Raw genomic sequence first — 14347 nt, 5'->3', positions numbered from 1 at the left:
AGCTCAGTCCTGCCACAAAACACAACGGGCCCAGGGGAGCCCCCTGGAGAACGGGGTCGTGGAGCAGGATGAGCAGAAGAATGCACCAGGAGAGCAAATAATTATCCTGGGATAATTGTTCTCGCGGCTCCAAGCTATGGTTTTGAAGGTGTCACTGGCGGTGAGATGAGGAGCAGCCATATCTGCAGCCATTCCTCTTCAGAGCACAATTTTCCCCCTCAAATAAGTGTGAGTTCCTGCGGCAGCCTTGGCACTGTGCCAGCTCACATCATGGGCCGCCCTGGAGCAGGACCAAGGGTCCTCAATGTCTGCCTGTGGAAGCAAGCTGTCAGTCCCTCTTCCCAGGGTGAGGGTTGAACAACTCTAAATACAGCAGAAAGCCACTGGAACAAGAGAGGGATTCACCCCCCTCCCCTGTCCCACAGTTTCACGCTCACGAGATTCAGCTCCAGGGAGACCCATAATTATCTATTTCCAGCATCTTCAGCAGAGCGTGAGGACACAGCAGCACGGGATTCAGTGATTCATCAGTGACCTTCAGGCACCATGCATGTCCTGTTAAGGGGGACCAAGATAGTCCACAGAGGCTGGTAGCTGGTCTGCTGTGACTTTTCAATTCTACATTACATTGCCTTTAATTTGCTTTAAAAGTGGGCTAAGATGTCATAAAAATGGGATATGATACTTATCTCTTCTATTACAGTGGAATAATAGAAAGTAGCAGAATTAAAGGTAACAATATGAAAGTAAATTGTGATATTTTGCAATATTTTCCATGCAGGTTATTTGCTAAAGACACAAATCATCCTGCTCCTAGTTCATCACCTTCCTCCCAGCAGCCAGCAGTGCTGGGAGGCAGCACTGGTACGCACCGTTGGGATCATGCCTGGCGCCTGCTGCTATTTTGCAGCTTGGTCCTCCACAGGCCAGCATCTCCTCAGCTGGGAAACCATGGGCTGAGACAAGTGTCTTGCTGTGGAAGGAGTTCAGAGTGACTCCCACTCTGACAGCTAAAATCAAAACACAGCAGAGCTCAAAGAACATGTTTCCGCATAAAACACCCTTTGGCTGCAAGCAGCCTCTGTGGCTACACTGAGAATGGCTTTTATTTGAAATATATTTATTGACATGTGCGTCTCCTCCCAGGGGGATGCCATGTAGACATCTGGAGCCCTGTGTCCTCCTCTGTCCTTTTCGCTCCTGACACGAACTGAGGGGCTGGAGGTACCCTCTGCCCATGAGGGCCCAAAACCGCCCCAGGGACCCCACTGCTTTTGGTACCCTCAACACACTCCTCCTGCAGCTGCTCCTGGTGACCAACGATGCCCGGGATCCTCCCAGTTTGCCCTCTCAAGACGTTCTGCAGTGCCTGGAGCAAAGGTTACACCTTTTAACGTCTTCATCTCACCGGTCCATCCCCATCGATGACACTGGTGCGAGGGCCTCCCAAGCCACTCTACTACCACGTGTGAGTGGTATCTCAGTGTCTGGTCGTTATAAAAGATCATCCATTTTTCAACACAGACGGCAAGTTTTCAACCAAATGCTGACCCTGGTTTATGATTTCTCCTCCTTAGCTTTGGGATTTTACCAGCAGAGGGCAGGACGTGATTGCTCCACAAGGAGAAAAACCCAGACACGCAGGAGGGAGAGCATTTCACCCAGGGCAGGCAATAGCAGAACTGAGATAAGCAACGTTTTTCATGCAGAGGAATTTGGGAGAGCAAATTGGGAGACCTCGCTCGCCGCTAGAGCACCTGCTGCACATCTAATCTCCCGCAGCCTGGAAGCAGCTTTGTCCCCTGCAAGTAGCAGCAAAAGCTTGTTTATCAGGACCCTGTTTCCTTCCAGCCTCGCCATTGTCACAACTGGACCAGCATTTAACACCGCTGTATGCCACCGAGCAACCCCAGCCGGACTGCACTGAACACAGCCCACGCATTCCCATAGACCTCTTCATTATGTTCTTTTGCCTGAAGAACAAGGATGAAGAGAGTGCGTGAAGAGTTCGGGGATTTCCCCTATAGGGTAGATCAAAAGTTGCCAAGATGTTTTAGAGGAGACATTCAGGCTAAAGAAAACCCTGGGAAAAAAAACGAAGCTCCAGTCCCGGGCTACTGCTCTAATCACCATGTTGCTGTGGGGAGAAAACCCCACGGGCCTGAACTGATGCCCTCCCACCCGCTCTGGCTCCCGTTTGATCAGCAGAGATCAGGAAGTGGGTTGGTTTTTTTCACTGTCTCTGTTTTGTTTTAACACTATAGCCCGTGGGGCTGGTTTGTATGCCTGCCTCCCACAGAGGGTAATTTGGTTCCTCTCGCTGTCCAAGGCCACAGCAGAGCACTGAGCTCCCACCGCCGCCTCCAGCCGGGTCAGGGCATCCCAGGCACCAGCGGGACGACCCGTCATCAATAGCCCTATTATTGCTCTTTAAGTTTCTCTGCGCTTCCAGACGGATGCTGTGTTACTCCATCACAGCTGCAGTTGCTCCCTTCCAGCAATTCCCAACACAGCACTTAAGGCAGGGATTTATGGGCGGTTTTGAAAAGTATTTTGGAGCGAGGAGGAGTTATGGGAAAGGAAGTTGAATTCCCACCATTCCCTAGAAAATTCTCCCAGCATCTTTCACGAGAAGGATCATTTACTGGTCCTTTCCTCAAAACAGAGACAAGCTCTCAGCTGTGGCTCTTTGTTTAGTCCAAAGTGTTTCCCAACAGCAAGATGCAGCAGGGGTTATTCTGGTCCTGCCTGCAAAGGGTCAGGAGACCGAGGTGAGCCCTCGGCGCCTGGCTGCAAGGCTCTGCTGAACCCAGTTTGTTCCCTGACATTTTTGTAGATGCCGATAGCTAAATAAAATGATTTGTTCTCAAGTCACGGATTACTGCCAATCTCAGGGCAAGCGCTGCTGACTGTCTGGCTGATTTTGAAGCACACCGTGGTTTGCAAAGTAGAAAGTCATGGGACTAGTTACCAAGAGGACGCCTATAAAATGACCAGCACGGAGAAGTTACCTTACAAGCTACGTCTTACCTCTCTTTAAGCTTTTCAGGAGCAAAAGCTCACCTGCTGCAAAACTCGCAGTTGTCCAAGCAGGCTGGATTAGCAGCACAGATTCACATCAACACTACATTTCACAACCAGGACAGGGGTTTGAAAGACTTTATTTGACACCTTTGCTGGATGTCACAGCTCGTGAATCTAACAGCTCTGCACAGTGTAAAGTGAGGCCAGGCTACTTGCTGTGAGCTCTAGCGTGCTGACCAGCCACAGGAACAACCAGGGTCCGGTGAGGAGCTCCTCTGACCTCATTAAAAGGGAATATGTTGTTCCTGGCTGATTCTAGCACTTCAGGACAAGGGTGAGGAGAAGTAGCGGAGGCATTTCTGTGTGTTAAGTGCAATGACTTTCATCAAAACAACTGGGAGGGACGAACTTTCAAAACAATAGCAGATACATACATTGACATGCACATGGCAGATACAATCTGTAGGAACACAAACACCAGCTCATCCACACAGTCTAACCAGCTGTGCATTTGACCTGAGGCGTGGGGAGAGGCTCTCCCATTCAAGAGAGATCTTCCTCCTCTTTTTTACCTCTCTTTGCACTGACCTTTCCACACTTTTCTCTCTTTTCACGTCACAGTGCTGTAGATGTGGGTGAGACTCCTTGGGGCGGGCAGGCAACTGGGTCCAGGCTATTCTGCATGCGTATCCCAGCGAGTCAAGGCACAGATGCAGGGAGCAGGGGCTGTTCAGATGAGGGGGAGCACTAGAAGACCCTGCCCTGGCCACCATGGGAGTTAGAGATGTGGCACGGGAGCAGGGTGGCTTGAAAGCTTCAAGTTTCTCTTCCTTTCTGCCCGAAGAAAAGAGGAAGGGAGGGCAGCTGGAGGAGCAGAGGCATATCTGCTGCGTCAGTTATCTACGGGCACGCAGGCCAAGGCAGAATAAGCTCTAAGGAATCAGGACAAGTACAGACCCAGAGCTTGCCAAGGTCTGTGGTGAAACCTCAGTGGGTTTTGGTCCCAGCCCAGGGAGAGGGATGAGCAACGTGAGACCAAAACATGGTGCTGAAGAAAGAAAACAGAGACGTTGTGGGAGGAGAGGGTGAGGGATGCAGGGCAAAGAGAGAACGAGGGAGGCACTTCAAACGCAGGCTGGTCTGACCCATTTCCCCCCCTTTGCAGTCACGGCTGTTCAGCAGGGGATGGAGAGACGGCTCCAGCAGGGAGACTGGCAGAGGGAAAGGCCTTTTCTTCTCACTTTGGCTGTCAGAGCCTTCCCCTCCATGACAGACATCCCTTTGAAATCCTCTGTCTCGCCTCTTCACACCTCAGTGCGGAGCAAGGGCTGCAGAAGCCTCCCTCCGCCCAGGCGGCCCGGCCGGCTGCTCCTGCATGGTTTGTGCAGGGACCCAGCACAGCCCCCGCAGACACAGCAGTATTTCAGCTCAGCTGTGGGAACGAGCTCTGTTAAGCTGTTGCCTCACTCCACCTTAAGGGCACATAAGTGGGAAAAGCTGGTAATGCGGCGAGGTAAGCACAGGGATTAGCAGGCAGCCAGTTCGCTAAGGGAGCTGGGGGGGCTCTAGCCTGCCCTGCTGGGTGCCAGCAGTGCTGGAGAGGGGGGTGAGCTGCATCCATCCCACCACACCAAAATTAGGTGCTGCAGCTGAGGGACGCATCGCAGGGAATCAGCGTGAGCAAGTCTGTCTGGCAGCTCTGACTCCCCAAGGAAGTAAGACAGTATTTCAAGGCTGGCTGTTTTCCAAAGGAGAGCAACACTGAGCTCTGCAGAGGGGTTTGCTGGAGGAGGAAGAGGGTTGGGATCTGCGTGTGCCCCCTCCCTCGTAGCCAGAAGGATCTGGAGCACAGCCACGTGCAGACAAGTGCATCGAACTGGATGTGATTTACGTTTGCAGGCATCATGAGGGAGAGGACGTGTGATGGTGAGGCAAGGAAGGCAGTGTGAGGAGGGAGGGAAGAGTAAAGAGAATATTCTTTATGGATCCTTGGCTTCTGCAAAGCAGGAAAGATGCCTTTTCAGCTGAGTTGTTCTTAGGCCTGTGGGCAATGAGTGCTGAAGAATTCATTTCTCCGAAGGGCAGGGGAGGGTCAGAAAGCCCCAATTTCAGTCGCCCAAGAGCGGCAGATCCTGGATGTCCCAACCCTGATCCCGGGTCCCTGCGCGGCAGCACCCAAGGCAGGAGGCGCCGTGTAAACTGGTGGAACAGGGATGCCGGCAGAGGCTGGTGAGAAAAGGAATGTTGCAATTTGGCTGCTCTTGGAGGAGCCCTCTCTCAATACACCTGCTGGCGACGGCATCCTGGGCACGGCTGCTACAGCTGTAGATGAGCCCGCACCTCGGGCCCTCCGGCTGGAAGAGGCCATCCTGCTGGCCAGGAAGCTTCGGCGGGATGGCAGCATGTCGCTGGGGACACGGCGAAGTGGGGCTGGCCTCACAGCGGGGCTTGGGTAAGCCAGGGAAGATGCAGTCAAAACAACTGGAGCGGGAGCAGCCTCCCTCCTGGGGATTTGCACGGGGCCAGCAGCGCTGTGGAGGAAGGACCATGGCCACGTCTGGATGGGCAGGAGGGAAGTGGCCACAGGCGAAGGCTCCATTTCTGCCACATAATTATTCAGGTGCGAGAGGAGTCGCAGCCGGATGGGGTCGGCAGCATTTTGGCCCTCAAGGATGCCCAGGTACCTGACAACTTCAGTGAGACATTCACGGAAGCCGATACTCCTGTAATCCACGGCCAGAGCTCGAGCATCTAAGAAGCCTGTAGGGAGAGGACACGGGTCACGCTAAGTCCGTGCAGAGCTCAGGAATGTGCTTTGATTTCACTACCCTCTCTAATGCACTGTGTGTTTCACTTGAGACACTTTGCTGCTATGTGATATTACTGAAGCAGACAGCCAAGTGGGTGTCCAAAAGGACTGGACGTTTGTGTGCATGAGAATAGCATCTGTGGTTATCTCATCGGGATAAAACTGCCAGGGTCATGAAGCCTCTTACTCCAGAATGTGAGACGAGTAAGAGGTTTCATTAACTGTGCTCAGGATGGAGAAAATTTTTCCTATTGGACTCAGTTGTTGCTGCTGGAGACATAACTGTAGGCTAGATGGGCACTGGGTCCCTATTTGCAAAATGGACCATCCCCAGTCTTGCAGAACAGTGGGACACTGTCTCCTCAACGTGCAGCTTAGGACCATTTTCCTCTGCCTGAGTCCCAATCTTTATACTTCATTTAAACAGATGTCTGGCTGAAGGACACAGGACAGTGCCAGAACCAAAACCGCTGGGCCAAGAAAGCCTGAAGCCACAGAAATCAACAAGATAAAATGCAACCGACGGCTGATTTTTAGGCTTCTGCTCCCTACTTGCAGCTTCATGAGACGATAAGCACTAAAGCAGAGAATGTCACAGCACAGTGAAACAGTGGACCACTTTGCTTGATGGGGTCTTTTGTGACAATACAGCCCTTTGTTGCAGTGCAGTCAAACTGAATATCTAAACAAATGTTCCAGACCAAGTTACAGCTCTGAACTGAAGCCTGGATGCCAGCAGTGTCCCCAGCAAGCCAAAAATGGGTGGTAAGCAAGCCAGAGGCTTCTCTACTGGAGCTGTGATCTCCATCCTGTTAACTGTAACAGGACAGAGGGTCTGTACTGAGGTCTCAGTACAAATAAGACCTTTGTTGAATTTTGTACAGGGCTCCCTCTCTCATAACAACCAAGAGACACCAAAAAAAAAAAGAACAGAAAAGGAAAAAAGCCTTGTTTATTTGCAGAGTCCCCATGCAGAATTCATTCTCTGCAGGAAATGTATCCCAGGGAGGAGGTAAAGAGTTTAATATCGTGTTTTTTTCTGGAAACAGGCTCCCATTTCTGAGCAGGACTAAGCATGTCTCTGGCTGAACAGCTTTTAGCAGGCTGTGTGACAATGACAGCGGCGCCATCCTTGTGGGTCTGTGGGACTTGCCGTCCCACATACCCCAGTCTGCCAAATGGATGCAGAGATGCTGACCCATATGAAAAACAAGAGGGCAGGAAACGTCCATCTGCCCTCCCGCAAAAAATATTTCCCTTGGGAAGCAGAGGGCAGCATTCGTTGGTGCCGGCTGGTGTCAGCAAGGCACACCAGCATCAAGACATTGCTTGCTGCTGAGGCTGATGGGGAATTTTCCTTCCAGGTTTTCACCTCACCCGTATGCTTATAAGAGCAGTTCTTACCTGTTCCTCCAGTGGCATGAAGCATTTTTAAGTGATCTACTGTCATTTGTAGAATTTCTGCCTTCTCCAGCTTGGAAGACCCCTGCGTGTTGGGAGCAGGAAAAAAAAGCATTTCATCATTTTATGGTCTAGGGCTTTGTGCCTCTCAGGAGCTGCATTTTGCTCAATGACCCCCTCCCCAAAACCTTTCTGAAGCCCAGGAATGCTCAGATTGGAGCAGGACGTCCATCCAGGGCATTGGCTCTGGTTTTTACATCAAGTGAGTAGAAAAAGGAACTCCTTCCCAAGATGCCCCAGTGCAAATTGAAAATCCCCATTTCTGTGCATCTCCACATCTTGCAAAACACTTTCTGGACTGAATTTATCCTCCCCAGGGCTCCTAAATATTTGTTAATATTGTTTTACCACCCAGTTTCACCACCTACTTACTCCCTGAAGTGATGATGATAAGAAAGACATAGCATTGCTCCAGACTTTCTTATTCTGAGGGCTCTACCCTTAACACTGATGAAACACAGCCCACACGGGAGGATGGCTGGAAATCATGGATGTACACACCTGCTTCTCGAAGGCGGTGGGCACCAGGCGCCGCAGTTCAGAGAGGCTGCTGTTGATACGGTCACGGCGCCGCTTCTCGATGATCTGCAGGAGATTTCCAAGTGGAGAGAAGAAACCATGATCATTTACAGCCACAGCTCATGGGTCTAAAGCCCTTATTAACAGCTATGCCAGGCTGAGAGAGGTGCTTTGAACGGGGCCACATAAGTAAATGTTTTGGGTGCAAAAGCTCAGCAATGAAACATTAACTGACTGGTGTGATAACCCCAGGTGAAGCCACTCTCTCCTCCACCCCTTTCCGCCAGACTTGAGGCCAAACCTCTGCAAAAAATCTCCAATTAGCTGTGGGGAGAGTTCTGCAGGAGATGGAGGAGGGAATGGTGTAAAGTCGATTTTGCACAGTGTCCCCACAGCAAGGATGTGCCAACAGCATCCCACTGCACACGGGGGATGTCACAGGGAGCCCCAGCACACAGCCAGGACCAGCCTGACCCCCCAGGGAGACAGAGCACAGCCATCCTAGTCAATGTAAACGAGACTTACCCCTCTCCTCTTCTTCCTGGCTTGTATCTGAGATGTCGTAGTGGGAGACACAGACCTGGAAACATGGCTGGAAAGGAAGAAGAGAGAATAATTTCTTGCACTAGCTGGAGAGAAACCTCCATTGCACATATGCTTTACACACGTTTGCCATCTGCAGTCATGTCATGTCGTCGTCCCACCCTCCCCGAAAAATGTCTTCTGTGGTTCCCATCTCATTTTTACCCACAACACAGAGCTCAGGAATTGGGGACGGGGAGCCAAGCACAGACTTGAATCCCACTCTCCCCTCCAAGAGGCTCCCACCAGCCTGCAGAAATCTGCACTAAACCATCCATCCGCTACCAGGCACGTCTCCTTCAATCTCAGCCCATGCTGGCACCTCCACGGGGCTGGAAAATCTGAGCTCTGGAGTCATGGCCTTTTTTTTTTTTTTTTTTTTCTCCATGTGTGAACCTCCCGGCTCTCATGTCTAAGCCTGCCCTGTCTGCAGGGCTTTGCATCTCGGAGCTGTGATAGCATGAGCATGTATCTGAGCTCCCACCCAGGGCGGCAGCAAAGGGCTGGCTGCTCCTCAGGGTGAGGCTAACGGCAGCGTTGATGTGGTTTCAGAGGGCTTCCTGGAGAGTCACTTTGCAAACCACAATTTTTGGGGTGGGCCACAATATTCTGAATGCACGGACACCCCTGAACCAGACAGAGAGGGGCCAGGACCTGGGCAGGGGGAACACCTGGCAGGAGGTGACGGAGCAGGGAACGTGCCTGCTGGCCAACAGCCCCAGGGACCAGCTCTGCTCAAGGGACAAGTGACACAGCAGGGACAGGCTAAGAAGGGCCCCACAAACCATCCCGTGCCTGATGGGCACGGGTGAGGCTAAAGACACCAAAGGTCAGCACTAGGCATGCACAGGGAGGCGAAGTTCAATCCTTAGGTCCCCACGGACATGAAGCCTCCGTAAGGATGGATAACCGGGCGTGGGAAACTCCTTGGAGCAAAACCCCTCTGCCTGGGGGGAGGCCGGCTGGGCCACCTTCCACCTCCCCCGAGCAGGGTTTCCTCCCTCTGGAAAGTGGGACTGGCTCAGGGCTGCTTCTGCGCCTTACGGAACTCGGGGCAATGATGTTAACACACAAGCAAGGCAGCAGTCTGCAACCCCGGCCAGCGCAGCACTCTGGAGGGATTCAGAGACCATGTAAGACATATAAATCAGGAAAGGGGCATTTGGGTTCACTCCATCAAATCAAAATATTTTTCAGTTTGACGAAGCATTTTAATAGCAGTCTGTTAAAGATGTTTCTGCAGAGACAGCGCTGTCTGCACAGCAAGCCAAAAACTAGACCAAACGCAGCCTATTAAAAATACATTTTGTTAGGCCCAAGTGAGGTGCTTTCAGAAGTGGTTTTACACAATCAGACAAAATAACACGTTCTTCCACTGACTGCTCCACTCATCTCCATACAGGTACCCTATTTGAATGTCTGCTGGGTGGGCTTTCTCTGGGCATAGGTGCCGGCTGGCTTCGCAAGTATGAACATGCGTTGCCAGTATACATAAACACACATGCAATGAGCACGTATGATGTGAAAATGGGCTCTGCACAGATGCTGCGGTACTGAATTCACCTGGCAGCCCAGGAATGCTGAGTACCCGCTCAAGAAGCCTGTAACACTCAACTTTGAAAGTCCTTTTGCAGAGCTGTTTGAGCGCATTGCTCTTTGTGAGCTACACTTCCAGATGTGGATATAAAGACCTACTTACTCCAAATATGTTTTAAAAATATGTTTGACAGATTCAAACCACATAAAAGATACCATAACTATATTCTCAGATGATTAAAATTTCTGCGTTGCTCTTTGCTTGATTTTATAATTTACAGCGTAACTTTGGCTCTTTATTCAAAACAAAAAGCAAACAAACCAACCAACTAACAAAACCAAGCAGTATCTTGCACTTCTGCAGTGACCCCAGAGTCTAAGCTCACCCCACACGCTGAACCAAGTCTCACACCCAGAGTGACTCATCCCCACTCTACAGGGGAACTGGTTTGCCCAAACCACTCGACCGACCGATGGGTAATGGGCTGGGAACCCCGGCCAGACAGCCTGACTGCCTCTCTCAGCCCTAATTGCTCCACCTTGCTCCCCACCTGGAAGTGTTTTATTTTGCTGGATCCGCCAGCGTCCCATGCTGCACTACTTGGGGTGTAAACAGGACAGGACCAGCTCTTTGACCATGTGTTTGTGTGACATGAGCAACAATATACATGTATACAAATATCACCAGATCACAGCACTACCTGGTTCTACAACTGGCTTGAGAAGACAAACACATTAGCAGCACCAGAGAGAGACCAAAAATCCATTGTTACTGTTTGCTGAAATAAAATATGACAATTCCTCTATTTCATCCATCGGGGCACTATAGACTCAGCACGCTGCACTGATGTAAAGAGGTGGGATATATTCCACGTGTAGCAGGAAAGCAGGTTAAATATTGATGCGCTTGGAAACTGCCTATGGGGGTCAGTGAACTTGTTGTGCGGGACATTACTTGTTGGACATGCCCGACTCTGCTGCGACCATATCGGTGAGAGGCAGACTCATTAATTTAGTCCCACAAGAACCTGAGCATGGCACTGGGGACTTCTCCACGCAGGATACCAAGCAGCAAATGGGAATGAGTTAATCTGGGGCCTAACTGGATGTGCAGGGAGGGGGACACTTGGCTACCGAAAACAGAAGTTCAAAACCAGCTGATTTTTGGATGAGAACAAATAACAGAGCTCTTCCTTCACCCCCAGCGCCGTTTGCACGCTCAGAGCCCGGGCATGCCCGGGAACGGCTGACACAGCACGGGAACCCAGGCTTCCAGTGGTGGCTGGGATGCCCTTTGCCAGCAGAGCCGCAGCCCAGGCAAGCGCAGCGAGGCCTGAGGACATTGCCTGGGGAACCACGCAGAGGTTCTGGCCTCACTATTTCACCAAGCACCAAAGCCCCAGAGCCCAAACTGCAGCTCAGCGGCGATGGGATGGAGCCTGCGAACTGAAAGTGCGCGCTTACAGCAGGGCACCCTCGGCCGGCCAGGCTGCACGGGCTCCCTCTTTAATAAAGATCAAAGCCCCAGCTGGTGCATTACAAATGCATCAGCAGAGCAGAAGCGTTTCTCATGCAAAACCTCCTGATTTCTTCCACGTTCCCTGGGAGCCCTTGGATCGTTGGGGCTGCAGCGGCATCCAGGCGGCTGACGGCGCCTTTCCTGGGGGGGGGGGGGGGGCAGCCCCATCTCGGGGTGCAGAGACCTGCGAGCAAGGAGGCTCAGAGCTGCCCTTCTCCCCACCTGGCAGGAGAAGGCAACTGCGCTGCCTTTAATGAGGCATTTTCCCGAGTGCGATCAGCTCGTAGCACAGCTTTAATACTTGTATTACGACTTGGCCGGGTCAGCCCTAAGGCCAGCATCAGCCCACGCTTGGCCCGCTGCAGCGACCCGGGGCTGGCCCAGCGCAGCCCGAAGGGGTTAAGCGGGGTGCCAGGCGCCCCGAGAAGCTCCGTGCCAGCCCCGTACCCGCTGCCGGGGTCCCCGCTGCAGCCCGGGCTTTCCCCCGCGGGATGCCGAGCTGCCCCGCCGCAGGGACGCCCCAAACCCTGCCCGCCGTGGGGACCCCCGGGCGCGCCCCCCGTGTCCCCTCACCTGTACTCCTCCTCCCGGCCCACGTCGATGGTGCCGTCCGACTCGGTGTCGGAGGAGCTCTCCTCGCAGAGCCGCTTCATGCCGGCAGGCAGCAGCGGGCGGGCGCGTCCCCGCGGGGCGCCGGGGCTTCGGCGGGGGGGTTCGGCGAGGCTGCCCCACGCGTGGCCCCGCAGGCCACCGCCGTCCTGCCCCGCCGTCCTCGGGGAAGTGCTGTGGAGCTGGCCCCAGTGCGTGCCTGCCTCGCCCGGCTCCTCCCCTGCCCGCACTCTGCCTTTCACACCCCCGGCTTCTCCCTCGCTCGCCTCCCAGCACGTCCCCAACCTCCCTGGTTAATGGGTTAATGAGACATCTCCCGGGAGTGACGGATTACGCGGCCGCGCCGGCGCTCCCAGGTTCCCAGGCCCCCCCCTCCGCCTCCTCCCGCTCGCTGGTCGAAATCCCAAGTCTTCCTGTAAAAGGAACAGTCTGTGTGAACCGTCTCATGTCCCCCCCTCCTGCCCACGGCCCCCCTTCCACCCGCTGCACATTGGCCTCAGCCCCAGTTTAAAGGGACCAGTGACCTCACTGGCAACAGAAAACCGTGGGAAAGAGATGGGACTGATAAAGCCTTGAGTTGTTTCAGGGAAAAATCAACATCCAGCCCCACACGCACACACATGTCTGCCCGGCTCTGTGCAGCGCAGGCACTTTTGGAGACTTATGATTCAGATGGAAACCAGCTTATTCGAAGCACGGTGCTGTTTGAGGACGCCGCTCAAAAGGCCCTCGACTGGGATTAATCAGTGGCCACAGCCAAGGGCCAGGACGGCCGCAGTGGCACCGTGCTTGGAGGCGTCGGGATGGGTTCAGCACCCCGGCACCATGCCGCGGTGGTCCTGCTGGGAGCTCGGCCCCCTGCCACGCTCCCACAGCCTTGGAGCGTCTTCAAGGGCCAGCTCATGGCACTGCCAGGGCATTTGAGACCTACCCTGTAAAACAAACCAACCAAAGCCCAACTTTAGGTTTTATGACACTAGGATGAATTGCTTTTTTCTTGTCTCATTCCATAATGCTGGAAACTTTGACCAGCAGGCTGCCATCTAGAGAGCATCTTGCTTTCCCTGAGCTTGCGGGAAGGAGGTAGGAGTCTGTTTTTCAGAGCCCTGTGCTGCTAAAATCCCCCAAGGCAGCAAAAACGTGTGCGTGTGGGAGAGAGAGAGACGGGAGGAAGGAGAGAGCTGAAGTGGAGGTTTGCAGTACAAAAATAATGCCTTTTATTTTGAAAAAAAAAACATCAGCGCTGAGATCTAGCAACACGTGGGTTTCCCAAAGCCTTTAGCAAAGACCGTGGCGGCGATAACAGCCCGTCACCACTCATGCCGGCCGAGCCACCTCACCGCCCGCCTTCCGTGTGAGGAGGCACCCAGCCGCGTGGTCGGGTGCTCCCTATCTGCCTCAGCCATCTCTGCCAGCTCACCCACACTGCACCCGCCAGCCCCCAGACGTCTGCAATCCCCCAGCACCTTGCAAGCAGCTCTGGTAAAAGCTAAATGGCAGCTACCACCTGCCCTTCACCCACACCTGCCCCAGCCCAGCACACAGGGGCAGAGCAAGGCACGGCCCCCATCACCATTTTTTTTGAGACCGAACCACACCATCCTCCCTCCCAAAGTAAAACAAGAGAGACCTGAACCAGCCATCCCACGTTGGAGAGGAGAACTGATGTCTCAGAAGTGTTTGTAAACTGAAAAATAAATACAGTAAAATAAGTCAGTTGCTTTAGGTTATAGCACTTTGTTTCTATAATTCTGATGTTTTGTTTTCACTATAAAAAGCGGTCAAGAATCCGAGCTGTTATTAGCTCACATTTCAAAATGAACAGTTTCTTTGAACCAGAAGAATTAGAAATGTGTTATTTTAGCAATTTTGAGCCCCACTCCTCCTCCCTTTCCAAAGGGATTTCAGTTAAAAATACATACATCTCCAAACTAAACTTCCCATAAACATGTGTTTTTGAGAGATTAATACTCTTTCCACTGATAAAACCATTTAAATGGGATCCAGAGATTGGTTATTTCAGGCTCTTGCTCATATCACAATGAGCTTGAACCAAGCAGAGCCCAGACCTGCCACAGAGGAACACTTTTCTTCTCCATTAGAAAGGAATTCACTGTCCAGACTCGATCTTTTCTGGGCCTCATCTAAGCATCATTATCTGGGTTCAATTGAAGTGTAATTGGCAACATGTTTTTCTAGGATTACACTTCATTATGAACAGAGCGGGGCCCCCGAAACCCACTTCTCCTGTAATCGGATCCGTTTTCCAGCCTGTGCTCCTGGAGAGT

At 52.5% G+C, this 14347-nt stretch overlaps 1 protein-coding gene across 1 annotated transcript; it reads right to left on the bottom strand.

Annotated features, from left to right (window-relative positions):
- Nucleotides 1-3141: 3141 nt before the first annotated feature.
- Nucleotides 3142-12418, bottom strand: HEYL (hes related family bHLH transcription factor with YRPW motif like). Its single transcript, XM_037381831.1, has 5 exons — nt 12024-12418; nt 8339-8405; nt 7796-7879; nt 7238-7319; nt 3142-5784 (listed from the first exon to the last, which is right to left on the bottom strand). The coding sequence occupies exons 1-5, from the start codon at nt 12101-12103 to the stop codon at nt 5117-5119; spliced, it is 981 nt and encodes a 326-aa protein (XP_037237728.1). The 5' UTR covers nt 12104-12418; the 3' UTR covers nt 3142-5116.
- Between the last annotated feature and the right edge of the window lie 1929 nt (nt 12419-14347).

This window comes from Falco rusticolus, chromosome 3, assembly GCF_015220075.1.
Source record: "Falco rusticolus isolate bFalRus1 chromosome 3, bFalRus1.pri, whole genome shotgun sequence".
NCBI classification, from domain to species: domain Eukaryota; kingdom Metazoa; phylum Chordata; class Aves; order Falconiformes; family Falconidae; genus Falco; species Falco rusticolus.
Note: the sequence above shows the minus strand (reverse complement) of the source record. Positions and strands in the feature narration are given on the sequence as shown.

Coding starts and splice junctions, on each gene's coding strand:
- HEYL (XM_037381831.1), bottom strand. CDS start 12,103: ATGAAGCGGCTCTGCGAGGAGAGCTCCTCCGACACCGAGTCGGACGGC. Junction 7,880..8,338: donor CCAGGAAGAAGAGGAGAGGG/GTAAGTCTCGTT, acceptor AATCTCCTGCAG/ATCATCGAGAAGCGGCGCCG. Junction 5,785..7,237: donor TCATGCCACTGGAGGAACAG/GTAAGAACTGCT, acceptor CTCTCCCTACAG/GCTTCTTAGATGCTCGAGCT.